General features: G+C 47.9%; 1 protein-coding gene across 1 annotated transcript; it reads left to right on the plus strand.

Moving 5' to 3' along the window:
- Nucleotides 1-26,360, plus strand: Lbp (lipopolysaccharide binding protein). Its single transcript, NM_008489.2, has 15 exons — nucleotides 1-301; nucleotides 2,189-2,303; nucleotides 3,109-3,237; nucleotides 6,981-7,136; nucleotides 7,661-7,724; nucleotides 11,045-11,108; nucleotides 13,180-13,271; nucleotides 13,772-13,948; nucleotides 15,563-15,622; nucleotides 18,017-18,184; nucleotides 19,215-19,282; nucleotides 19,736-19,778; nucleotides 21,025-21,088; nucleotides 21,854-21,930; nucleotides 25,414-26,360. Exons 1-15 carry the CDS (start codon nucleotides 178-180, stop codon nucleotides 25,456-25,458), a joined length of 1,446 nt encoding a protein of 481 aa, NP_032515.2. The 5' UTR covers nucleotides 1-177; the 3' UTR covers nucleotides 25,459-26,360.
- Nucleotides 26,361-27,123: the final 763 nt, after the last annotated feature.

Genomic DNA, 27,123 nt, shown 5'->3' on the forward strand with positions numbered 1-27,123 from the left:
GTGGTGTCGCAAGAGGGTTCCAGTCAGTGGGCCTCTCTTTCCCTGGGCCTCTCTTTCCTGCTCCCAGGAGCCCGCCCTCCCTCAAGAACCGCCCCCTAGCCCTGGGCCTTGACTAGTTAAGAACACCAGAGCCAGCCCACTCTGTCACAGTCCTCACTCCCCCACGGAGCATCCAGGATGAAGGCTGGGACTGGACCTCTGCTCTCTACATTGCTGGGGCTGCTGTTCCTGTCCATACAGGGAACTGGCGGTGTCAACCCCGGTGTGGTGGCCAGGATCACCGACAAGGGCCTGGCCTACGGTAAGAAGCCATAATATAGGCTGGCCAAGGAGGCGGGACACCAGGCACAGCCTGGATGTGAAGGGCATTGTCCCTCTGGTAGGGAGTCTGCTATACGGGTATGTGGCAATAGCTGCCATCTGGCTGGTCACTCTCCAGATATGTGACCTCAGCCCATAGCTTGTATTTTGAGGGCTGGGGGGAAGGTTTGGGGTCCAGCAGCTGAAGCAGGAGGTAAGAGAGATAAGCAGGTAGCAGTGGGCAGATAGGCTGGGAAGAGAAGGCAGACAGCCGAGGTAAACAGCCCCACACAGCAGCTGGAACCAGTTCTTTGGAAGAGTCTTGGTGGAATTTGAAACCATCACCTAAAACCACAAATCCTAAGTGAAGGCAGTTAGAGACTGGGAGGGCCAAGCAAGGCTACGGACGGGGATGGGATGTGCCCCCTTGGCATCTGAGTGGCAGTCATGTGACTTACCAAACATTAAAACTTATTGATCAGTGATTGCTTCAAGGTGAGCACTCCTTAGGTACCTTTATGCATGTCACTCCCAACTTCCCTCCCTCCCTCCTTCCTTCCTTCCTTCCTTCCTTCCTCCCTTCCTTTTTAAATGTTCATGTATTGCTGTCCTGGGAATTGCACATGCTAGGCAGGTACTTCATCACAGAGCTATGGCCGCAGCTGCACCTTCTCTTTTTTGTTTTTGAATTTTGGACAGCAACTCCCTAACTTACCCAGGCTAGCTTTGAACTCACACTATAGGTAAGGCAGGTCTTGAACTTGTGATTCTCCTGCCTCAGCCTCCTAAAGTAGCCTGGGTTCCATTTCTGCAACACCAGGCTTGATCCAACTTGACAAACTAAGAAAAGGTATTTAACAAGCTACTGAGAGTGACACAGAATTATCGTGTCCAAGGGGTGAGGGAGCTGGGATGTTTGTACAGCCCAGACCTATCACTTCGGTAGAGCCTCCATTGCCTAATCTAATGGAGGTCATAACACTGCTTCAGTTGAGTAGGGATAGTGGGATCTAAAACAGGCTATGGACAGAAGGGAAAATCAGGGAGGGCTTCCAGGGGGAGGCAAAGTAGAACCAGCAATAAGAACTAGCCAGGGACAAAGGGTGTCGTTCCATCAGAGGGATCCTGCCATATACACCCTAAAGAGGAGGTCTCATTGAAAAGGGTGAAAATGGATGTCACTAGTGACCTGTGTGCACTGCCTGGCTGGGTGCAGACTCCTATCAGGACACAGAGCGGGGCCACAAATAGCATTTGTTTGGGAACCCCAAGTCAGGGACATTTGTCTTCTGCCCCATTCCCTGGGCACATGTGCCAAGTGTGGGCACCCAGTGCTGGTTGTGTGGTTCTTTCCACACTTTTAGTAACATTAACCCTCCTTTGTTGTTCTGGGCATTAACTGAACATCTACTGTATGCCAGCCACGAGCTGCGAGCGCCTTTTCTGCTCGACAGGCCAGGCTCTGGGCTCCATAACGCCCATGAGAAAGTGATGCCTGGGAACTTGTTCAAAGCCACTTGGTTAGAAAACTGCCACAGGCAGGATTCTAGCCCTGAAATTCTCCAGTGATGTCTACACAGACCTAGTACTAAGGAGGACAAAAAAGAGGGCCACACCCAGGCACTCAGCACGCCTTTTCTTGGCATGTAGTTGGTAAAGGCCTCTCTGTTCTCGCCTGTAAAATGAGCCCACCCCCTGACAACCCTGCAGGAGGCGATGTGTACCTCCTGCCTTCTGTGCTGCCTGGTGTGAGTGGGCTCCGCAGCCTGTGCTGTGACTGCCGGCAGAAAGCTTCTCTAGCCAGGGATGATGGGAGCAACTGAAGAATTTGGAGCACAGGGCAAGAGGCATGGTGGCCAGACTGACCTCAGTTTTTCCTTGTCTGCAGCGGCCAAGGAGGGGCTGGTGGCTCTGCAGAGAGAGCTGTACAAGATCACACTACCGGACTTCAGCGGGGACTTCAAGATCAAGGCCGTGGGTCGTGGGCAGTACGAGTTTCATAGGTGACTGGAGAGGGGACAAAGCCCAGGAGTGGGACCTGGAAACCTCTTGGGTCAGGCAGTGGGGGGGGGGGGGGGCTTCAGATGGGCTTTCTCAGGGGGAGCTGGATCCCTGCATTCAACACACAGCAGTGTGAATGCCTCCTGAGTGTGTGGCCTGAGTCTCAGTTTCCTCATCTGTATAATGGAACTGATTGATGCTGCCCTCTCCCTCAGGGTGTTAATTCAGGACCTGGCTACTTTGAGTGACCTGGAAGGGAAGATAGGCTTAGAACTTAAAATGAAGTGTCCTGAACACTAACACTGCCTTTTGTGGATGGTGCAATCAGGGAAGGCTTCCCAGAGGAGGGAGCACCTAAGCTGAGTTTTCAAGGTTGGGACCTGGTGGTTTCCTATGGGCAGCCCTGGGTCCTCCCAGTCTCCTCTGAGGGCTATCACAGGCTTTCTTAAATCTGGCCCCCTTCCTAGGCAAGAGAAGCACTGAGTTGCCATCTGACACAGTATGCCTATGGGCCCTCGCCAGGATACTGTCACAGGCCACTGAGGATCACAGGGCCCAATCCTGCAAGCCACTGAGCCCATTTCTCAGAGTGTAGTCCCCTATTGTGAAAAGGGGGTGAGCCCAGTGCCAGCCTGCTGCAGGGTCCCAGCGATGTGAGGAGGGTTGTCTGAGGCCTGCCAGGGTTAGAAAGAACTCTGAAAGTCAGGGAGCCTGGTGCTGTGCCAGACAAGGCAGTGACAGGAAGCGTGGTTCCAGGGAAGCTGTGTCCGGGCACCAGCCTGATGCCTCCCTCCTCTCTCCCTACAGCCTGGAGATTCAGAACTGTGAGCTGCGTGGCTCCTCTCTGAAGCTGCTCCCAGGCCAGGGCCTGAGTCTCGCCATCTCTGACTCTTCCATCGGTGTCCGAGGCAAATGGAAGGTGCGCAAATCCTTCCTGTAAGTTAAGTTCCATCTACCCTTGGGCCCATGACTTTGGCCTTTGTTCCTTCTTCCTGGGTCATCAGAAAGACCACATGATGGACAGACAGGTGTAACCCAGGCCCCAGTGGGGGCCGGAGTCCGAGTCCCGAGTTTCTTTCTCTCTAGATTCCACATCTTCTAAGGGGACAGTCCTGCTTCCCTGAGGGCTCTGAGTAAACTTAGTGAGACCACGTTGGCCTGTTTGCACACAGATCTAGATCCTAAGGCTGGGACTCCCATGAGGTAGAGCTGTCCTTGGGAAGTGGCTGTCTGTGCTCTCCCTCAGAGAGAGGCCCTGACCAGGAGCTGTAAGCTTAGGGACAGTCAGAGCTCATGGCGCAGGACTGGGAGACAGCTCATCAGTGACCCTAGCTCAGCCTGCTCACCCTCCTTCCTCTGCCCTGCATCACGGGCTATTCGGGGCCATTAGCATTCCAGCCCTTAGATGAGGTAGCCCCATGAAGACACACACATGGGTGACTTAAGAGCTGTAGAGGTCAGAAGGTGAAGGTGAAGGAGGCAGCAGGCCTCTCTCCTCAGCCTGAACATGGCTTGTGCTTGCCACACTTCCATGTGGGCTCTTGACCGCTCTGGTCTCTCCTTTCTTGTATCTTGACTGCCTATGACCGTGGTTTTCAACCTGTGGGTTGTGACCCCTTTGGGGCAGTAAATGTGTTTCACAAGGGCCACCTAAGACCATTGGGAAACACAGATATGTACATAACGATTCGTAATAAAATAGCAAAATTACAATTATGAAAATAATTTTATGGCTGGGGGTTGTTATACCATGAGGAACTGTATTAATGAGTCACAGCATTAGGACAGTTGAGAACCACTGTCCTATGAGGACCCGCCCTCCGTGCCTCTATTAATCTCTCCAAAGGGGCTGTCTCCATGTGAAGTCACTCCCAAGAGGTACGGGGGCGTGGCTCTAACACGTGCACTTGAGGACACAGTTCAGCCCAGGGAGGAAGAGCTGGCCAGTCTTAGCCTGGTGGTCTGGTCACATCTGCTCCTAAGACCTGCAGTGTCCCACATGGCAGTTTCCAGCCACGTGTGTTTGCAAAGTGCCTGGTATGAACAGAGCCCCACCAGAAGTGTGAAATGGCTAGGTTTACAGATTGAGTATAAAAGTGGAAGAGGAACAAATCTTACTAATTCTTACACAAGGCACTGCCGTTTACACACTGAAGTGGCTGCATCCATTACTACACTTATTTGGGCAGTTGGGGCGCAAGCTCAGCAGTTAAGAGCACTGGCTGCTCTCTCAGAGGACCTGAGTTCTGGTCCTGGTTTCCGGTCAGGCAGCTCACAGCTCACTATAACTCCAGCTCCAGGGGATCTGATGCCCTCTTCTGGTTTCCATGGGCACTCAAACACACAAACACATAAATAAAAATAAATCTGCAAAAATTAGTTTTGCCTCCCTCTCTGTTGTTTCAGTGGGGTCACTAGGCGTTTGTAAGTGGCCTGTGTAACTCACACCAGCGTCTGTTGAAAGTGCATGTGTGTGTGGCAACTGTGTGCACTCTCTATTTCACCAGGGACACTGGACCACACCCCTTCCTCCATCCTTTGTCTCCAATCTGCCCTTAACCTTTCTTCATGACATATGAAGTTCTGTTCTATTCTCTTTCAAAATTGCTTTTTTACTTATTGCATGTTTGTTTGTTTGGTTGGTTGGTTGGTTGGTTGGTTGGTTTTGTTTTTTTGAGACAGGGTTTCTCTGTGTAGCCCTGGCTGTCCTGGAACTCACTCTGTAGACCAGGCTGGCCTCTGCCTCCCCAGTGCTGAGACTGAAGGCCTGTTCCACCACCAACCAGAGCCTTTTTATTTTTTTCATGAAACTCACAAAGTGTGGTACTGATCGTTTGACACATGTACATTAGTGGCTTTCGAGCACAGTCACAGGGTTGTGGAATCATGGCCTCTATGCGGTTCTCAAATATTTGCGTCACCCCAAAGAACTGTCATAACTACTCCCTACTACCCACTCTGTCCCCCAAACCCCAGCCTGCATAGCTCCTCCTGTCCTGGACCTCTGCTGTGAACTTGATCACACGCACCACGTGTCTGTCCCTGTCACTTAGGCTTCGAAGTTCATCCACCTCTCTATGCAGGTTGACATTTTATTCCCTGAATAGAGGCGTCTCACAAATAAACCATATTTTGCCTTGTTACTTTAAAAAGGTGCCTGGGACATGGAAGCCCAAAGCATATTCAAGCTATCTATTTTTTAGGTTGATTTTATTTTGAATGATGGGGGAGGGGTAGCGAGTGTATGATGAGTGGGTGGGAGTGTATTCATTATTGCAGGTGCCCGTGGAGGTCACAGGCACCGCATCACCTGGTTCTGGACTTACAGACGCTTGGCAGTCCTCTGACGTGGCTGCTGGGGACTGGACTCGGGTCCTCTATAAGAGCAGAACACACGCTTAACTGCTGTAGTCTCTCCAGCCTGGCTCAGGCTGTTCCTCGTCTTTCTTTGGGTGTTGTGTTGTGTTGTGTTTTGCTGTGACCCCTGATGCTTCAGTGAGCTACCCCACACAGGCATCAGGTAGAAAGATTTGGGAGTCAGGTGTCTGGGCCTGCTAGTGTGTTCTGGAACTTGGCTGTGCTGAGTTGTTCCAGAAAGTTCTCCCAGGGTCCCCTGGGGGCCACTGTGCCTACAATGTCTATTTACCTTCATCTTTAAAAGTCTTCTCAACCTTGTGGGTGGAAACTGGCATTATTTTGTTTGTTTGTTTGTTTGTTTTCGAGACAGGGTTTCTCTGTATAGCCCTGGCTGTCCTGAAACTCACTTTGTAGACCAGTGGCCTCGAACTCAGAAATCTGCCTGCCTCTGCCTCTTGAGTGCTGGGATTAAAGGCGTGCGCCACCACACCCGGCTCATTTTTTTTAAAGATTTATTTTATTTTATGTATATGAGTACACTGTAGCTGTACATATGGTTATGAGCCTTCATGTGATTGTTAGGAATTAAATTTTTAGGACCTCTGCTTGCTCTGGTCACCCCGCTCACTCAGTCCCTCACTCAGTCCCTGCTTGCTCTAGCCCAAAGATTTATTTATTATTATAATTAAGTACACTGTAGCTGTCTTCAGACACACCAGACTAGGGTGTCAGATCTCATTGCGGGTAGTTGTGAGCCACCATGTGGTTGTTGGGATTTGAACTCAGGACCTTTGATAAAGCAGTCAGTGCTCTTACCCGCTGAGCTATCTCGCAGGCTCCAAACTGGCATTGTTAAGTTCATTTTCCATGTTTCCTACTAGAGCTGCTCAGGGCTTGAGTTCCTTCCCGTTGATTTCTCCCTTCCTTATTAATTCGTTCATTGTGCATATTAAAGAATGAGCCCCTGGATCTGCTCATATGTTAAGGAGTTACTTGCACTGCCTTGGAAAGTGGTTCTTTTCACTGTGTATATTATGAAATTTTCTTCTCCAGTTTGCAGTTTACCAACCACTTCCTTCCTGACTTTGAAGAGTCCAGATCTTTCTAGAAGTACCTCTGACAATCCCCAAGTTGATCTGCTGGCTCTTTTCTTTGTGATTAAGTCTGGTTTATGTATGACTAAATCTTTTTTTAAGTTGGGGTTAACCTGTAAATCTTTGCTTGCACCTGCTTGTTTTGAGTAAGAATCCAGCTTCCTCTGCATGCCCCAATGGTTTCCGATCCTAGCTGCAATGAGTAACTGGGCCTCTGACCTCCTCCAGGAAACTTCATGGCTCCTTTGACCTGGATGTCAAAGGTGTCACCATTTCAGTGGACCTCCTCCTGGGCATGGATCCCTCAGGGCGGCCCACAGTCTCTGCCTCTGGGTGCAGCAGCCGCATTTGTGATTTGGATGTGCACATATCAGGAAATGTGGGGTGAGTCACCTTGGGGACTCCCTGGGTATAGTCTTTGGTGGGCTCTGGTAAGTGTCCAGGATTGGATAGCATGCTTAGTGGCCCCCCCACGGAAACAAGACCATCCTTTGAGGACCCTATTGGGACAGACAAAGCTGAGGTGCCACTTCAACAAATCAACAGACTTAGGGGACTTTGTCAGCAGAGGAAGCTTTGGGTACTGGAGGGACTTGTGGCTTAAATTCAAGCTCTTGGTCAATTCACTTGGCCTCCCAGTCTTCATTCCCTGGTTAGAACAACAAGACTCTAGTTCCAACCCCAAATCTCCTGACCTTAGCAGATCTGGCAGAAAGAAGGCTGGAGCCAACCATACTGATGCTGGCAGGGGGCTGGGACATTGTTTTTGTGAGCCACCTGATGTGGGTGCTGAGAACCAAATCTGGGTCCATATGCAGGAGTAGTAGGTGCTCTTAACTGCTGGGACATCCCTACTGTCCCTATACCCAGTGGCAGACAGCTGACTGTATGCTGTGTCCCCTGCCCAGGTGGCTGCTGAATCTCTTCCACAACCAGATCGAGTCGAAGCTCCAGAAAGTACTGGAGAATAAGGTAAGAAAGGCCAGCGGGACCAGTAGATTGCTCCACAGGCCCCTGTCTCTGGACAAGTTGTCAGGGTCCATAGACACACACAGGATCACAGCTCAGAGAGGAAAACTACCTGCCTAGGCCATAGAGCCAACATAAGGTGGAGCTGTGCAGCATCCAAGGCTGTAGACATCATCCAGCTCCACCCAGTTAGGCTGAAAGCAGCCAGGAGAAACCAAAGCCAAGGGGAAATGGGGTGTAGAGGGGCAGAGACACCACCCCTCTCCTGCTGGCCTTGCCTACCATGTCCATACGTCCTCCTTCCTCAAGTCCAAAAAGAAGTCATTGCCCAGGTGCCTCCAGGGACTGGCAGGAACTGGACAAAATCATGAGGCCCTTTCCTGGCTGCAGAGGCAGTGACCTCATGTCATATTTTCCTATGTAAAAACTAATATGATATCTCCAGGTTTTATGTAGCATTTGTTTATTTTATGTATGCAAGTGCTCTGTCTGCATGTAGAAGAGGGCATCAGATCCCTTTACAGATGGTTGTGAGCCATCCCATGGTTGCAGGAAATTGAACTCAGGACCTCTGGAAGAGCAGCCAGTTCTCTTAACCTCTGAGCCATCTATCTCTCCAGCTTATATCTCTACATCTTATAAACTTTGACTAGAACAAAGACTTTTTATTCCATGTAAATGTTCAATTTCTGTAAACACACTTTTACCCCCAAATCCCAGTTGTGAAATGCTGAACGCTGGAGCTGTGTCTGTAACAACACACACACACACACACACACACACACACACACGCTTGGCTTTGCGCACCTTCTGGTGTGAACTTGTCAGCCTTATATCAAGGCACCCATGACATATTACCAAAGTGAGTTATATTTCCTGCTGCTGCTCCTAGTAATGATTAATAACAATATAGTAATATACATTGCAATAATTATCACAAAATACAGTAGTATAATTATTGTTTTGCTCAATTAATATAATTAATGCAGAATATACTATTTTTATTTACAAATAACAGCTGCTGTTGTGTAATCTTGTGCTTTGGCCAGGATAATGAGCTAAACCTCATTAAAAATAAAGTTTTTTATTTTTCTTGTTATTTTTTGCATAATCTTGGCTTATTGTTATTTTATTATTTTCATGTTTTGGGACAGGTTCCTACTATGTAGCCCAGGTTGGCCTCAAGGTCGAGCTCTTCCTGGGTTATAAACATCAACATTAAACTGGGCTCGAGCTCAGACTTTGAAAGCAAGACTGGAAAGACTCAGAGAAGTGTAATAAGTTAGCGGTGCTGCCTGGTTAGAGCAGGGTGGGAACCTTCCTAGCAGTGGGGCTCCTTGTGCCAAAGACCTTTGAGGAGCTGAGTGCCTTGGAAGAGTTGAAGATCTAGCTTGGCCCCTGTTCTCTCTGAGTTTTCAGACATCTCCTTTCTCTAAGCTCCCATCTGTGGCTGCTGCAGGATTGGCTCTTCCCTGCTTAGGGTAGAATGCACTTTCTGAACCTTCAGGGCTAAGAAGGCATACTCTGGAAGACATGCTAAAATGTAAGAGGTGCTTGGCCTCCAGTTTTGTGAGCAAACAGAACACAGAGATGCAGAGGTCGCAGGACCGGTGGGTACTGATCAGGATTTAAATGCAGAGGGCTTCCTCCTCCTTGCAGCCCCCTTAGGCACTGTGCTTCCATGCCTCCAGAAGGCCCTACTAGGCATCCAGGACCAAGGATGTCATGTCCCCCCCCCCTCAACTAGTTAGGTCTATGAAAGAATAGAGTACCCAGGCTCAGGATTTGGGGGGTTAATGGGATATTGTCTCCCCAGCTGTACCCCCACATCTCCCAGGATATCACCCCTTCCTTTGCTCCATGGCACCTCACAGATGACTTCTCTCTCAGCTGCAAAGAGAATCTGAGCCATTACCCTTGGCTACCCTGCCCTCATGGCCTTCCCTGCTGCCTACCACCCGACTGACAGTATTCTAGAACCATTGGTCCTAAAGTGTGCATTAGATGTGCCTATCCGTTTCTGAGAAGCCACCTGTGACCACGGATCTAGGGCAAAGCTTCCGTGTCACTCTCTTTGATTGCACACATGGGTACACTGCAGTCAGTGGTAACTCACAAATCAGAAAGAGCTTTAGGGCTGGGTATGGTGGCACACACCTGCAATCCCAGCACCGGAGTCCTGAGGCAGGAGGATTTCAAGTTTGAGGCCAGCCTGAGGGACTCCTGTGCACACATAAACAAAGAGAATATTTATGTATGCACTCGGATGGAAGCAAATACAAGTTGACACGGGCCATGGAGCTGTATTCTGAGATGGGCTCCCCCTGGTGGACACGGGACTTGGCTTTTTCACCTGGGAAATGGGCTTGCTGCAAACCCCACTTCTCTAGCTGGCTTGAGGGTGACGTCATTGGCAAATCGTTCCATGCTATTGACCAGTGTTCACATTTATTTATTTAGTTATTATTTGTGAGAGGAGGACACACGTGTCATGGTGTCCCATAGAGGCCGGAGGCTAATTTGCAGGGATCATTCTGTCCTTCCACTCTGTGGGCCCTAGGTATCGAACTCAGGATGTCAGGATTGGTCACGAGTTTTCTTACCCACTGAGCCACCCCACTGACCCCCATCTCTATATTTAGGACCCTCTTCCTCCTCATGGCTTCTCTGTTGTCCGGAGGGAGCCACATGGTTAGCACCTTGCCTTTCAGAGTCTTTACTTTTGTTTTGTATTGTTTTTGGAAACATTTCTTCCTGGTCGTATTTCATTGGTTCATATAATAAATAACTCAAGTTATCAGAGCAGCCAGGACAGCAAACAGGCTTGGAAACATATATTTCCTGCTTTTAAGAAGCTCGCAGCTCCACTGGTAGCAGTAAATTGTCTGTAAGTGGTTTATAGACATGACCACTGGATTTGCTAGGAATACTCCAGAGGCAGAGGCTGCAGCAGCTGTCACAACCCAGTGACAGCCAGCAGGGGGCGACTGTAGGACCCCTACGCCTACTTAGAACAGGCCAGCTGTTCAGCTCAGAGCTCCTGCCAGTTCCTCCCCTAAGAAGCCAGTAGAATGGCAGTTCACAGACTACCTCCCACCAGCCTTTTCTCTTTGCAGACAGCCAGCCTTGGGCTCGCTCTGAATAGTCTCCTCAGACCCTGTTGGAATGCATATCGGGGCTGATAGGATTTTTTTTTTAAATCACTTGTGCTTTGGCTGTGCCTGGCACGTGCTAAGCATTTATGGTAGTTAAGCGCAGAGCAAATGTCACCAAGAGCTTCCAAAGGTGCAGACTCACAGCCTTTCCCTCCCTATTCTTCTCAGGTTTGTGAGATGATCCAGAAGTCTGTGACCTCTGACCTGCAGCCTTATCTCCAGACTCTGCCAGGTAGGGCATCACACACCCCTGGGGGGTCTCTATTTCTATTCATTTTTCATAAGACGATATTCGAACTCCGTCAAATATTCAGAGACCAAAGAGTAGAAAGTAGCGATTTAAAATCCTCTTCTCTCTTTAGCTCTTCTACCATGAGGTACCCTTGACCTTAGGTGGATGTTTTCAGATCATTTCTTTGCATGTTGAAGCATAACAACACATAAGCTCGCAACTATGTGTTCTCCTGTGCCTGAGTATGTGTGTGCATGCCTAATTGTGAATATTTACCTCTCAGTTGATACACAGTATAGGCATCATTCTGTTCTTTACATTTGAATGACTTAGTGAAACTTCTATGTCAGTAGGTTGGGGGGGGGGGATGAAGGAAGCAAGCACAAGTCTGGCAGCCTGAACCAAGCATGCCCTGGACTGGACTCTCCCCTCCTCCACAACCCTGGTTGGGTGAATGTTCCAGGTCCCGCACATAGTCAACTGAGCCAGCCTGGGCCTCGGGTGAAGGACTGTCAGCAAGTGGCTTTTTATTGCTAAGCGTGGTATCTCACTCCTGTAATCCCAGCACTCGGGGGGATAGAATCAGGAGGACCAGGAATTCTCAAGGCTAGCCTTTAGTACATAGTGAACTACAGGCCAGCCTGGGCTACATGAGACTGTCTCAAAAACACATCCTTCTTTTAACTCAAATATGCTGATAGAGAGAAATACTGACATCGTAAACATAGCCAGCCTCCAGACCAAGAAGGTCCCCTTCAGTCACAGTCCTCAGCAGGTGTCAACTCTGTGCTGAACATCAGTGGAATCTCACTGTCTTCTGAGGCTCTCCCAGGCTCTGCCAGCACACAGCCATTCCTCCATCCATCTCCACTGGGCTATTGAAGGCCCATTGGGTAGTTACTGTTACAGACTGTCCTGGGCGGGACTGCAGTGAATATTCTAGGATCTGTGGCTGCAAGTCTTAAGAGTATAGATCTATGAATGACATCATAAGCTCAAATGTTCCACATAGCAAAAAAAAAAAAAAAAAAAAAAAAAGCAGGGAGTGCCCTGCTTTTGCTCCTTGCCCACATTCAAGAGTACATCTGAGGATCGATGTTTCCAGTCCAAGTTCCAGGGTGCATATGGGAAGTTTTCACTTGACAAAGAGTCTGAGTATTCTACACAGTGAGGCTTCTGGGTCCCTGGGTGGCACTTGTTAACACCCCTTCAACTGAGGCTGAGGATGGCACATCTGACTGTACATGGAACATTCGCTCATCCAGGGCTGTGGAAGGGATATTCCCTTCTGGCCCATGGGGACTATCTGGACTTTCTGGTCATTTTGCTTAGCATGAGGTCTTTTGTATGTGTCCCTCTGGCTGGCTGTGATCACCCAGCTCTGGAAACTGCTTATGCCTGAGGCTGAGCCACACACCTCACCAGCGCTTACCCACCACTGGAGTGGAGAATTCTACCTTGTCCCCTTGTTGGAGATGCACAGCCTGGAGGCTGGGACGCGTGGGTGGAGGGTTTTTATAAGATTTATTTTTATTATTTTAAATTGTGTGATTGTGTATGTATATATGTATATTTCTGTGTGTATGGTGTGTGTGATATGTTTGTGTATTTGTATATGTGTATGGTTTGTGTATGTGATGTGTGTGTATTTGTATATGTATGTATGTGTGTGTATTTGTATGTGTGTGTGCAGGTGTGTGTGTGTGATGTGTGTTTATTTGTGTGTATGTGTGTATTGTTTGTGTGTGATGTGTGTGTGTATTGTGTGTATGTGTGTATGGTATGTGTGTGTGATGTGTGTGTATATTTGCATGTGTATGTGTGTATGGTGTGTGTGTGTGTGTGTGTGTGTGTATATATACACATGAATTCAGATGCTCTGAAAGCCTAGAGGAGTCAGATACCCCAGAACTGGTTACAGGTGGTTGTGAGCAACCTGACCTGCCTCTGAGCATCTCCAGCCCCCAGGTGGAGGCTCTTTAGTGGGCAGTAAGCGCTCCCTCTTCGTTACTTGCTATGGGCCACGCCTGGCTCCACCTCTGCCCCTCACTCTGTTCCTGCTCTAACTCAGTCACAGCAGAGATCGACAATGTCCTGGGCATTGACTACAGTTTGGTGGCGGCTCCCCAAGCGAAGGCCCAGGTGCTGGATGTCATGTTTAAGGTGAGGGTAAAGGAGTGGGAGTTAGCCACAGGACACAGGCCAGTATCCATTCTGGGGTCACCTGCTCCCTAACTTCAGGTCTATCCTCATTTTTAGGGGTTCTTGCTGTGCAGGGGCCCAGAGTTATAGAGTAGTAGATAGTGTTCCCAGCAGTAGGAGTCACACAGAGTGTTCTATATCACCCTCAGCCTCAAAACTCTCACTTTCCCTTCCCAACGAAGCTTCCGGCACCTTGCCCACCCTGATGTGGCCTCCAGAGTATGGGAGCTGGGTGGGGCTGGCCAACACCCACCCTGTTGTTTCCAAAAAGCAAGCATGTCCAGAGCCCTTATGCAGTAAGAGACACAAATTTACCTCAAAGAGTCCACCATTAGAGGGACAGTTTAGGATGGTGTTTCCAAGTCCGTGCCCCTCATCAACCAGGTAGGAAACCCCTGAGTTCAATGGCTGGCCATGGGATAGACTTTAAACAGTCCAACTGTTCCCATTTCTCTCTCCAGGGTGAAATTTTTAATCGGAATCACCGCTCTCCAGTTGCTACCCCCACTCCGACCATGAGCCTACCTGAGGACAGTAAGCAAATGGTCTACTTTGCCATCTCAGATTATGCCTTCAACATAGCCAGCCGGGTTTATCACCAGGCTGGGTACCTGAATTTTTCCATCACAGATGACATGGTAAGAATGTGGGCTTCACCCTGCTCCTGGGACAGCATGGCTCATCCTTCCATGCATTCTGTTTTACTTCCACTAGAATAGTGAGTTATAGCTAAGCAAATATCAAGACCTGAAAAATATCATAGCATAATTTCTATCCGTTTCTTGGTTCACCAGAAAACTCAAGGCCAAATTTGTTTGTGTATCTCTGTTTGACCTTCTAGTCTAGACCTAGCCCCTAACTCATATTTTTCTCTTGTCCTGAATTCCTACATGTCTATTAAAATAATTTAATGGGGGCTGGGGGGATGGCTCAGTGGTTAAGAGCACTGGCTGCTCTTCCAGAGGTTCTGAGTTCAAGTCCCAGCATCCACAAGGTGGTTCACAACCATCTAAAACCATAATCCTGTGGGATGTAATGTTTTCTTCTGGTATGCAACTGTGCATACAGACAAAACACCCATATTAATTTAAAAAATTTTAATTAATAAATATTAAATATTTTAAAAATTAATGGATGGGGCACAGTCACACAACAGAGAAAAGAAATAAAGAACAAACAAAATAAATGACAACTATGAAGACACGAGATTTGTTTTTGTTTTTTGTTTTTAATCACAAATCTGTCTGGGAGCTGCCCTGACGCCAAAGTGAAAAGGGTACCTAATTTAGTGATTTGCAATGAAAGAAAGGAACATGTCTTCCTCAGACATACCTTGAGGTACTAGATGCCAGTGGAATTTGCAGTCAGGAAAGTGACTTTCACTGTAAATCACATTTTATAATCCCCTTGGTTCTTTTAGGCTTTCTAGGGTTCAAAAAGTTCTTTTTATTTTTTTATAGCTCCTCTTAAGAGTTGAAGTCTGTAAGCAATGTCAAGATGGTGGGAAGACAGAATGACCACCCTGGCAAAGAGTGGGGGCTCTCTGATGACAGATGAGCAACATTGTCCTCGAGGTGGTTTCTCCCCCATTCCACTACAACCTCTCCTGTCTCCCACCTGCTTTACGGGGCGCTCTATGCGATGGGTCCCTGGAGTAAGGACAAAAAAACCCAGCCCAAAGTCACACCGACGAGCTGGAAGCTTGTCTCAAACAGGAGAACTCTGAAGGATGCTCACAGGTTCACAGCTACACCCCATCCCCAGGAGATTCACACGCTCTAGGAGACATGGTAGCCAAGGCAACTGGACCCATAGGAAGAAACTAGTCTTGACCGTCCTCCAATGTCATGGCTCATGCTGCTTGTCAACCTGACAGCATCTAGAGTCACTAAAGAAGACATAGCCCTGCACATCTCCGTGTGGGATTTCCCAGAGTAGGTTAACTGCGGTGGGAGCCCAGCCACTTGTGGGCAGCACCATTCTGTTGGCTGAGGTCCCGGCTGAATGGGAATGGGCCAAGGACCAATTCCATTCTCTGCTTCCTGACTATGGACGCAGGGTGACCAGCTGCCTCAAGCTCCGGCCATGATGGACTGTATTTTTGAACTGTGAACCAAAATAACCTTTCTTCAAGTTGTTTTTGTCAGGTATTTTGTTACAGCAATGAGAAATGACTAACTTGTCCATCTCCACAACCCCCCTCAGAGTTCTAACGAAAGCCTCCCTAAGCACCCTGTATCTTCTTGCTGCAGTTACCACATGACTCCGGCATCCGGTTGAACACCAAGGCCTTCCGTCCCTTCACTCCCCAGGTAAAGCCCCTTCCGTCCTCCATGGATACGACATTAGCTCGCCAGTTTGCCACAGTTTCTCTCTAGAATCTGTGGGGCCCTCTCTGCTTGACCCAGACAGAGTCAGAGGCTGGTGAGGAGATTCCAGGGAAGGCCTGGGAACTGCAGACTTGGGGGCCATCCTTCAAAGCTTGCAGCATGGGCCTAAACTTCCCTTCCTCAGGTTTCCCTAGTTTTGGTGTTAAGGAGCCCAAGGAATGCTGGGAAGGGCACCCTAGTTAATACCACCTAAACCAGAGAGGGCTTGCCAGAAGCCAGGCCTGCTCTGTTTGCTTTAGGGGGCGCTTACAATATTTGAAGTGCAGAGTGTGGGAACCCAGGGCACACATATGCTACAAAAATTCTTTACTCCTGAGTTACAATTCAGTTTTCTAATACAGGGTCTTCTATGTAGCCCAGGCTGGCCTTGAACTTGCAATCCAGAGCGTAGAACTACAGATATATACCACTATAGCCAGTGCTGACATTTTTCTGAATGGAAAAAGAGTTCTCTTATCTCACAATTCCAAAGATATAAACAGTGATGGAGGGAAAGCCTCCCGGCCCCTCCTCACCCCTGGCACCCACTTTGCATGGAAAGGTTCCCCAGTTTCCCAACAGTGTCAGATCCCAGAGACAGTGAGGCACCATGCACATATTGAAAATTGAACCCAAGTTCTCTGCAGGAAACAAATATGCTTTTAACCACTGAGCAGTCTCTCCAGTCCCCACCCCCACCCCCCAACACCACCTCCTCTTCTATAATCTCTACAGGAAGCTGTGCACACACACACACACATACACACACACTGCACACACTGGTTCTTTTGTGCTCCCTCCTCTCTATCTGTGGAAAACCCTCCATACTATAAGAGTAGCTTCCTCTCCCTTTGTGGTCACAGCAAGACAACCTGCCCTTGTGCAGGTACAGTCCCCAGAGAAGGACACATGGGTTGTTTGCAGCCTTTGGTGACACCAGCGTTAGTTCTGTCACCACCAGACCTTTGTGTATGTTTCTTCAGTTGGTCCCCCGGATAGCTCTTCTCTCTCAGCTCTTCTAACCACACCTTGCAAAAGGCTAGAGTACTGTGCAGAGAGGAAATAAAACGTTGAGAAAGAATTTAGAAGTCTGGGCTGCAGAGATGGCTCAGCAGAGAGCACTTGTTGCTCTAAACAGAAGATGGGTTCAGTTCCCACCCACATAGTGGCTCACAATCATCCACAACTCCATTCCAGGAGATGCGACGCCCTCGTCTGACCTCTGTGGGCATCAGGCATGCGTGTGGTGTGTATGGATACGTGCAAGCAAGACACTTGTAGACATACAGTAGAATAAATCAATTTAAAAACCAATTAAACTTTCAGAAAGGAATTGAATGTTCCAGCCCTGCACTGTCAGGCCCTGTGCCTCCTCAGAGTCACAGATTGTCCCAGCTAGTTCTGAGGCATCCTTGGTCACACTCAGGCTTGTTGTCCCCTGGCTCCCGACTGCCTTACCACCTTCTTGCCCTCACCCAACAAAGGCACCACCTATTGTGTTCTCTCAGACATGCATCCCACCTCCTCCAGCTCCCAAACTCCCCTGGCAATAACAGATGGATCTGTGGTTATGGATCCAAAGGCTCATGAGAGGATGTCTTCCACCAACTCAGCCCTCCCCAGTCTTGAATTGGATTCTATAGCCACTATAATTAAATAAGATATCGAGCCCCCTTGCAGTGTTGAGATCTGGTTAAGTCTGTTTTCTGAGAACTAGCACAGATGCTATGGGTCCCCCCTCCCTACTGGCTGGGAAAAGTGGGGGTGGGGTGTCTGCATGGTAGATGTTCCTCTGCCATTAGGAAGGCACAGGGTACTGCATGCTTTGTGGGAAATACTACCAGCCCCAAAGTGTCCCCTTTATGTTTCCCCTCTAGAGCAGTGGATTTCCTTTTTGTTGTTGTTCACATATTTATTTATTTAATGTATATGAATGCTGTATCTGCATGTACACTTGTGTGCCAGAAAAGGACATCAGATCACATTATAGATGGTTGTGAGCTACCATGTGGTTGCTGGGAATTGAACTCAGGACCTCTGAAAGGACAACCATTACCCTTAGCCTCTGAGCCATCTCTCTAGCCCCTGCATCTTCTTCTTAATGCTGCAACCCTGCAGTGCAGTTGCTCATATTGTAGTGACCCCCAACCATACAATTATTTTTGTTGCTACTTCATAACTCTAATATCACTGCTGTTATAAATTGTAATATAAATATTTTTGGAGATAGAGGTTTGTCAAGGGGTCACAACCCACACAGGTTGAAAAGCACTGCTCTAGACTCTGTGGCCCTGTTTCCTTCTTCTGACACGATCGATCTCCACATTCTACTCCCAGATATACAAAAAGTATCCCGACATGAAATTGGAGCTCCTTGGAACAGTGGTCTCTGCCCCGATTCTGAATGTCAGTCCTGGGAATCTGTCCTTGGCCCCACAGATGGAGATCGAAGGCTTTGTGATCCTGCCCACCTCCGCCCGGGAACCTGTCTTCCGGCTTGGCGTGGTAAGGCTCAGAGCCTCATCTTCAGGAGGGCTTTTTTACTTACTCTCCTCAGCTCTCAACCAATAAATGACAACCCTAGAGGGGGCTTTCTGGACTCCTCTTACCACCGATCTGCCTTACCGTTTGCATTTTTAAGATTGTGGCACTCTACTAATTTTCCTCATGGTGTTTATTACCTAGGCATTTGTGCAGCTATTTGAAGATTTGTTTATTTAATGTGCCTGTCTCCCTCTAAGTCGAGGCTGTGGTGGGAGAGTCTTTGTCCTATTGCCGCTGCCATGTAACAGATCCTTGAAGACTACATCCCCCAGAATCCCTTGCATTCTGACTTCCAGCTTTATCAGCCAATGGCAGCATGGTCAGAATACTGGCTGGACTCCTGCCTTCACTAAGTCCTGAGTAACCTTCTACACAGCCCCTGGGGTGGGGATGCAGGAAAATGATGATGTGGCCTTCTTAAGGTCCCTTCACCCACATAATCATTCCCCTGAGCTAAATTCCTTCTAAATTAAATACTAAAAGTGTTTTTCTTTCTTAATGGTCCCTGGCTAATGTGCACAGATTTCAGAGACTCTGTGCACTGGATAAAGAATTTGCTGTCTTGTTTTAGACTTCAAACTCAACAAGGCCAAACTTCTGAAGGGCAGTTCCTTGGAGATTCTGTATCAGCCGTTCAGATTATTACTGATGATATCAAATTGTTTTTAAGTAAACTAGAATTCACTATCATCATTACTAGAGCTGAGCTGGGTCCTAGGGTGGCTGGCCATGACCTCTGAGAGCTGAGTAAGGTTGTTAATGCCAGGTCTTTTCTCTTGCTACACTGTCCAAAGCTTATCTGCTGTGACCCTCAGCGATTTCAAGTATACCTGATCATGTCTGAGTTCAGTCACTTACTGATCAACACACTGAATGCTGTGGAAAGCTGTAGTCCAGAGGGCGAATTTCTGAGGCTGCAGTTTCCCCGCCCTCATCCCGAGCATCAGAACCACCACCATTAAAGCCTGTTTCTGTCTCCTGCCTCTTCCAGGTCACTAATGTATTTGCCTCATTAACTTTCAACAACAGCAAGGTTACCGGGATGCTGCATCCAGACAAGTAAGAATCCTCTATGGGGTGGGCTTCACAGCAGGGGAAGGGCTGTGCGTGGGCTCCCAGCCAGGCTCCATCTAGATTCCGTGACTGGGGTATGGGTGGGATGTGACACCCCTTTCAATGTTGAGGGCTTGCCATTTGGGAAGGAATGGAAATAGTACGTACTCCGGTTGGCTTAGTTCTTTTTGCTGTCCTGTCCCACAAGTTTCAAATGTCTGAATGGTTAACAGTGCTTTTCTTTAGTCTATGAATTTCAGATCTCAGATGCATTGGGTTACCAGAAAGCTAAAGACAACACTTTGACACTTCCCCAGGTCCCACTCGCCTTCCCAACCTTGCTATATCTCTGTTTCTCCTGCCCCTTTGGCACCAGTGCCTCCTCCTCTCTGGGGGACCCACTTAGCCTCCCTCTGCTGGGATGCAGGATGCTCATCCTACGATTCTGCTTTACTACAGGGCACAAGTGAGACTGATCGAATCCAAAGTCGGCATGTTCAATGTGAGTTATCGTCCTTAACCATGACATGATTAAGATGCCAGTTAATTGGTGATGTTTCTGAAGCAGGTGCCATAGCACCTAGAATAGGAATGGGAACAGAGAAGAGCAGATCCCTGCCCAGAGTAGGACCTCTCAGGGATGCAAGATGGCATGGAGGGGTAATTATGTCCCAATATAAGGTTGGCTATTGGGCAGAATTATTTTAGCTGCAATGAAAAGAAATTCCCCGCAGATTGTCTTCAGCAAAGAGGTGAGGTTCGAAGGACCTCATAACTAAAAGGTAAGACTTAAGAGATGGCTCAGGTGTCAGAGTGCTTACCATGTGTGAAGACCTGAATTCAAATCCCAAACACACAAGTAAAAAGCCAAGCATGGTAATCCCAGTGCTAGGGGGGGATCAGGTGGACCCCTGGAGCCCTCTGGCCAGCCAGCCTAGCCTTATCAGTGAACCCCAGAAAATAAGGTGGATGGCTCCTGAGACATGACATCTGTGGCTGACCTCTGTCCTTCATAATGTAAACACACACACAGAGACACACACGGGCACACATGCATATGTGCACACACATACACATGTGCACACACCTGCATGCAGGCATATACACATAAGCATGTGCATATACAAGCATGCAGGCATATACACACATACACATGTGCACATACACCCCCACACATGTATTTATCCATACAAACACACACGCACACCTCCATGCACACAAGACAATTACCACCACAAAAAGCTAAGAGTGGGCACTTCAGGTAGAGCCGGATCCAGGTACTCAGGCCTGTACATCAACAGTCTCTCCCCATCTCCCAAGTCCAATTCAGCCCATGATGGGTTTACAAATAGACAGGTGCTTTCCACTGGTTAAAAAAGCCTCAAAATCTCCTGTAGTTTAATTTTTCTAGGGGAAAAATCCTTAAGCTAGCTCTCATTAGATTAAAGTTAGTAGTTGGTTTTGTTTTGTTTTGTTTTGTTTTGTTTTGTTTTGTTTTGTTTTGTTTTGTTTTGTTTTGTTTTGTAACCAGGTCTCACTATGTAGCCTTGGCTGTCCTGGAACTCATTTTGTAGACCAGACTGGCCTTGAACTCACAGAGATCCACCTGCCTCTGCCTCCTGAGTGCTGGGATTAGAAGAGTAAAGATTCGTAGTCAATTCTATCATTACCACAGGGGCTAAGGTAAACTGCTTATTGGGGCACAAAATGGCTGCATGGTCACCTGACCTGCTTCTCTCCTCCCCCAGGTGAACCTGTTCCAGGCATTCCTTAACTACTACCTTCTCAACAGCCTCTACCCTGATGTCAATGGTAAGAATGGCTCTGGGCCTGTCCTGGTCTGGAGTTGATCCCACTTCTGGGGAAAGAGTGTTTGCACTGGAGTTGGAAACCAGGGTCTCCTGAGAGCTGAGTGAGCCTCAGCCGTTACTTCTCAGAGCTTTGATGGCCACTATGGGATGGAATGTTGAAAGCAACTTCATGTTTTTCCGGGGCTCCACAGGGATGTGGGATTCAGACAAGTCTTTGATGCACAGTAAACTCCTCATGGGGCAGGAGACACTTTCAGAAGTGCCCACCAGGATTAGGTCAGAGTAAGACAAAGTGAATATACCTTGAATATACATTTCCCAGTTAACTGCCCAACTCCATAGTAAAATAAAATGTAAGACCCAAGCCCCATTTTGTGATATGCGATCAGCAGGCTACAACAGGAAGCAGGTGGTAGAGGCCAGAGAGCCGCCCACTAGTCCTCATAACACTCTTATGCTCTTCAGTACCTGCCTCTTCCTCCGTCAGACCACGAGTAGTTGCTTAGGTGCCTTTTCAAACATTTAGGGTTCAAATCTGCCGTTTTCTGGCTTTGGGAACTAAGACAAGTTACTTGGCCACTCTGTGCCTCCGTTTCCATATCTGTAAAATGGGAATAGTGATGACACCTAGCTCACAAATCTTAGATCATCACTGAGTGGGAACACACTCCACCAAGCAAATATAGAGCACTGAGCCTTTGGTTAAAAATCTGTCTGTCACTGTCAGTCATCAACACATGTCCTCAATGATGTTGTCAACCCACAGCTGAGCTGGCCCAGGGCTTCCCCCTCCCTCTGCCAAGGCATATTCAGCTCCACGACCTCGACTTCCAGATCCGCAAGGTGAGTGGGTCCAGTGAGGCTGTGGGAGGTGGGAGGGGTGGGAGCTGGGCAGCCCATCAGGTCTGTAAGCCACGACTCAGAGGATGGTCCCAGTTCAGTCCTACAGCCAGCCGCGAGGCCGCATGAGGACAGAGTGTAATTAAAATATGCCAGGAAGCCATCTGAATGTCCTTCTGAAGTAACAGGAAGATGAGGCAGGGTTGGTGATTGGTGGGAGATGACCCAGTGGCTGAAAGCAAGTATTGCTCTTTCAGAGGACCATAGACTGCTTCCAGGTCCCATAATAGGTGGTTGACAGCTGCCTGTAATGTACCTGCAGCTTGAGAGGATCTGACACCTCTCAGCTCCATGGGTACCTGGGCTGACATACACAAACACACACACACGGATACACACAAGCTGCAGCTCCCTGGCAGCCTCATAAATATCGTTTGTACCACCTAAATTGTCTCTCTCCTTGACAAAGGACGCAGAATCATGAGCTCCTGGGCTTCGCTTTCTTGATGTTCTTGAGTTTCCATTAGCTAAAGGGGTGGGAACCGGGCCATGTTCAATTCTTCCACAGGGATCCATCGCTGTCTTTAATGGTCAAATGGCCATGGTTGATCTCAAAATTCTAATAAACATGATAATGTACGACAAATCTTACAGCCCCCTCATAGGTGCCAGACATAATAAATACGTTAATTACATATGCAAACACACAGATGTTGTCACCATTGGGTAGGAGGTGTTTGACACAGCCTGGGGCTTTAAAAAGACTCATTTTGAAAATCCTAGCCTTGCCAACAGGTCATGTTCCAAAGGCCATTGGTAAGTTGTAAAGATTCCCTGGGCTTGTTTGTTTCTCTGCACTCTACTAATACTGCCTCAGTCTGCTTCTCCATTCTTTTTTTTTTTTTTTTTTTTTTAGGTTTTTCGAGACAGGGTTTCTCTGTGTAGTCCTGGCTGTCCTGGAACTCACTCTGTAGACCAGGCTGGCCTTGAACTCAGAAATCTGCCTGCCTCTGCCTCCCAAGTGCTGGGATTAAAAGTATACGCCAATTGCCCGGCCTTGCTTCTCGATTCTTAAGTGGAAGAGCTGTACCCCAAATGCAGCATAAAGCACCCCATTCTGAAGAAGTGCTATAATCGATACACTCTTTTTAAATAGTGTGAAGGCCATTACTACCGACAAGCACAGCTGGGCTTTGGACTTGTCTCCAGGACTCTAGGGTTAGCTTGGTTTGTTTTTTCTTTCCCTGAGGTTTTCTTTTTTTTTAAATTTTTATTTTTTATTTTTGCTGGTTTCAGACATGGGCAGTATGTAATCTCAGATTGTTACAGGGTCTCTCAGTTCTGACCTGTTTGAATTTATTGAAGAGACAGAGACAGTTCAAAGAGAAGTTTATTTAGCAGGGGCAAGATGGGTCAGAAGTCTCTCTCACACGCGTGCACGCAACACAAGTGTATGTGTGTGTGTGTGTGTGTGTACACACACACATATATATACATATATATATACACACATATACATATATATACACACATATATGTATATATACATACATATATATATACATATGTATATATATGTATATATATATGAATGACCCATGGTCAGGGGTGAAGGTATTTGCCCCCAGGCCTAAAGACCTGAGTTGTCCCCAGAGCCCCCATGGTAGGAGACAATTGACTCCCATCAATCCCCACAAGTTGTCATCTGATCTCCAGGCATGCCTTAAGAGGTGTCTCTGTGTGTGTGTCTCCATCTGCTTGTCTCTCTCTCTCTGTCTCTCTCTCACACACACATACATACATATGTACTATATTCATAGATACATGCAAACATACATACATGTAAACATAATTTAAATGTCTAGATAAACACTCCAAAGAGACTGGAGTGGGCTTTCGAAAGGCGTCTGGCTGCCAGTGGTGGACTTGAATGTTTCCCTAAATATGAGAAGGATGGCATAATTCATAGAATCACCTTTCTTCCCCCCCCCCCAAATAATGGTGGACCAGATCTCCTTTTTAGGGCATTCTTTCCTAAGATCCTCACAAAGATGGGAGGCAAACCGCAGTGCAAATGATAATGGAATCATCTTGGGTCGGTATGTGCTGTAGACCCTTTAGTAGTGTGTATGTCTGGGAGATGCCCTGAGGCCTCAGGTTCTGACATAGGGAGAGCAACCTAACTGCAGAGGTTGACCATCAGGAAGCAGAGCTACCAGGAAACACCTTCAGTTTTCTTCAATGTCCTCATATCTGACAGCTGTGCTCCTAGTATTAAGGTTCATTTCTTTTCCTTATTATATATATTAATACTTTATATATACACATATATGTATATTATATGTATATGTGTGTACATGATACAGTATGTTAATATAATATATCCTGTATTAATATAAAGTATTAGTAAATTGTTTTTATATACATATGTGTATATCTTACGTGTGTGTGTGTGTGTGTGTGTGTGTGTGTGTGTGTGTGTGTATGATTACTCCTTGGACTTGTTCCTTCTCGTATCTAGCTTCTTCCGCCTAGAGATAGTTGAGTCCAGTCCCATCTGACGTGAGGACAGTGTTTGATTCCATCAATACAGTAAGAAGTGTGTCTGCTTTTTCACTCTCCTGACTACTGTCGTGATGACCTATTCTGTGGTCCATCTGCATCCTGAGTCTTAGTTCTCTCTCTAAGCAGCATGTCCAAGGTGAGACAAAGGGCTGGCAGATGTATGAACCCCCTTGGAGATGCTGTGGCCTGTGGCATCCATCTGATCAATACTCGGAATGAGGCTAGGTGATCATTCACACAGCTGGCCCTGGGTCTTTCTGCTGTACAGAGGGTACAGCCCAAACATCCTAGAGTTTTTAATGAAAGTCGGGGGCCAAGTATGGAAGCTTTCTGTTCAGCGTCTGCCACCTGGGAAGTGATTGTAAGATTTTTCATATATTATCCTGTTCATTAGAATTTTGAGGTTAACAATTGTCTTTTGACTGCCAGAGAAAGTAGTGAATCACTGTGGAAAGAGTCCAGGCCGGCCTGGAGTGTCACCCCTCTAGATCATGAAAACTTTAGAACAGCAAGAATGTGAAGCCTGGGAGCTCACAAATTCATGTCCTCTGCCAAGGAGATGAAACTTAGGTGATACAAGGGACATTATGAGGGCCTGCCAGGAAACTGCAGCTTGGGAATGACAGATAGATAGGGTGAGAAATGGACACTGACTCTGCTCTTCTACTAGAGCTTGTGTTCTTCACCGCTGGTATCTTCTGGAGAAGAGGATTCATATTCTCTGTCTGTCTGTCTGTATGTCTGTCTTTCCATCCCTGCCCCCTCTCCATCCTCCCCTCCTTTCTCCTCTCTCTCTCTCTCTCTTAAAAGGTCTGGCTTCAAATTCGTGGTCCTCCTGCCTCAGTCTCCAGGGGGCTAGAGCTGCTGGAGTGCATCACAATGCCCAGCTTAGAGGACTCTCTTTATTTTGTTTTCCCCTAGGACTTCTTATACTTGGGTGCCAATGTCCAGTATATGAGAGTCTGAGGACAAGAAGAAAGATGGGTCTCAGTGGCCACAGCTGGACCGGCCATTTGTAATTCCAGATGTACAGCACATCTCTGGAGAGTCTCAAAATACAAAGATGTTTCTGCTCCTGGCTCGGGTGGGCCCTGACCCCAGAGTCCTCTTCAGCAGGTGCACCCTTGACCTGGACTTGACTCCGTCCCATCCTCCAGGAAGGGCCCCTCCCCTCACTGACTTCTCCAGGAAGGGCCCTCTCCAACACTGGGTGGGAGACCTGGAATCACTTTAAGAGCGGGCACTGTGGTTTTAAATTCACCATCTGACCTTCATGTTTGACAGGGTGCTGGCACTTTGTAGGTCCTCAATAAATATTTATAGAATATCACAACATCCCAGCTGAACCTCTTTATTGCTCTTCCATCTGGTCTGAGCCAGTCTTAGATGCTTGCCGGAGCTGTGGTCTCTAAGGCTAGACCTAGGCCTCCTTTTTTCTCCTGTTGGCCCTGCTATGAGGGCCTCAACAAGGGAGTGGTGGACTACACACACACACACACACACACACACACACACACACACACACACACACACCGCCCTTCCCCAGCACTTGGCCTGGTGTTCATCACTAGGCCCTTATCCTGTCTAGGCTCCTAGCTTTGTTTCCACAGGTATCTCTTCCATGGTTGCTGTTTGCTGCAGACAACAGGCCCAGAACAAAAGCAAAATGGCAGGCTCCCACGACTGTCCCCATGGAGGCCTGTGTAAGTGAGCAAGAGATGGATCCAAGGAAGGTTTTGGTTGGACCCAAATCAAAAACTCATCGGACTGCTGTTCACGAGCCACATGCCTGCGAGGAGAGACCGTGATTTCTAACTACTGAACAATAAGCCTTTGATCAGACTTAATAAAGAGTCATTTCCGTGTTATGTAGTTAGGCCCCCAGGCTGGGAGTCAGAAGGCTCGTTGGAGTTGTTTTTCGTTAATTGTGTTAATGAGCAGATGGATAACGCTGCTGGCTAGCAGATAACTCATGGGGAATAGACCCATTTACTCTGCATATGACAGAGATGGGCTGAGACTGGAGGATGTGCTGTCACAAGCTGGTGGCAGGGTGATACATGGCTTCTTCTCCTCCCAACTCCTTGCCATCCCTGTGAAGAGTGGGAAGGGCTCAGGCTTCTTCCTGTGGCCCAGGACAGGTCACTCCCTCCCTGCATCACTTGTCTATGAAGATAATGGTGACAGCAGTCATAGCTTCAGGCTGTCTGGTCACAACATTAGGTCACATCTGTACAAGCGGAACCAGAATTCTGGAGTTCCTGTTGCCTGCCACCAGCAGTACCATACGGGAACTGAGTCCTCAAGTTGTACTTTATTCAGGGGGTACTGGTGACCCAAGAAGGTGGCAGCTACTATGCTCCTGCAAGCAGGAAACAAAGGCAGCACATCATCTCAGAGCTGAGTGTTGCCCCTTTGGTCAGGTAGTCAGCTGAGTCCCAGAGATTCATGGTGTCATGCCATATCTCTTATCTCCTCAACTTCTCCCTAATTATAGTCCTGGCTGTCCTGGAACTCACTGGGTAGACCAGGCTGGCTTCGAACTTGGAAATCCCCCTGCCTCTGCCTCTGCCTCTGCCTCTGCCTCTGCCTCTGCCTCTGCCTCTGCCTCTGCCTCTGCCTCTGCCTCTG

This window comes from Mus musculus, chromosome 2, assembly GCF_000001635.26.
Source record: "Mus musculus strain C57BL/6J chromosome 2, GRCm38.p6 C57BL/6J".
Classification (NCBI taxonomy): Eukaryota; Metazoa; Chordata; class Mammalia; order Rodentia; family Muridae; genus Mus; species Mus musculus.

Coding starts and splice junctions, on each gene's coding strand:
- Lbp (NM_008489.2), top strand. CDS start 178: ATGAAGGCTGGGACTGGACCTCTGCTCTCTACATTGCTGGGGCTGCTG. Junction 11,109..13,179: donor TTATCTCCAGACTCTGCCAG/GTAGGGCATCAC, acceptor GCTCTAACTCAG/TCACAGCAGAGATCGACAAT. Junction 15,623..18,016: donor TCCGTCCCTTCACTCCCCAG/GTAAAGCCCCTT, acceptor TTCTACTCCCAG/ATATACAAAAAGTATCCCGA.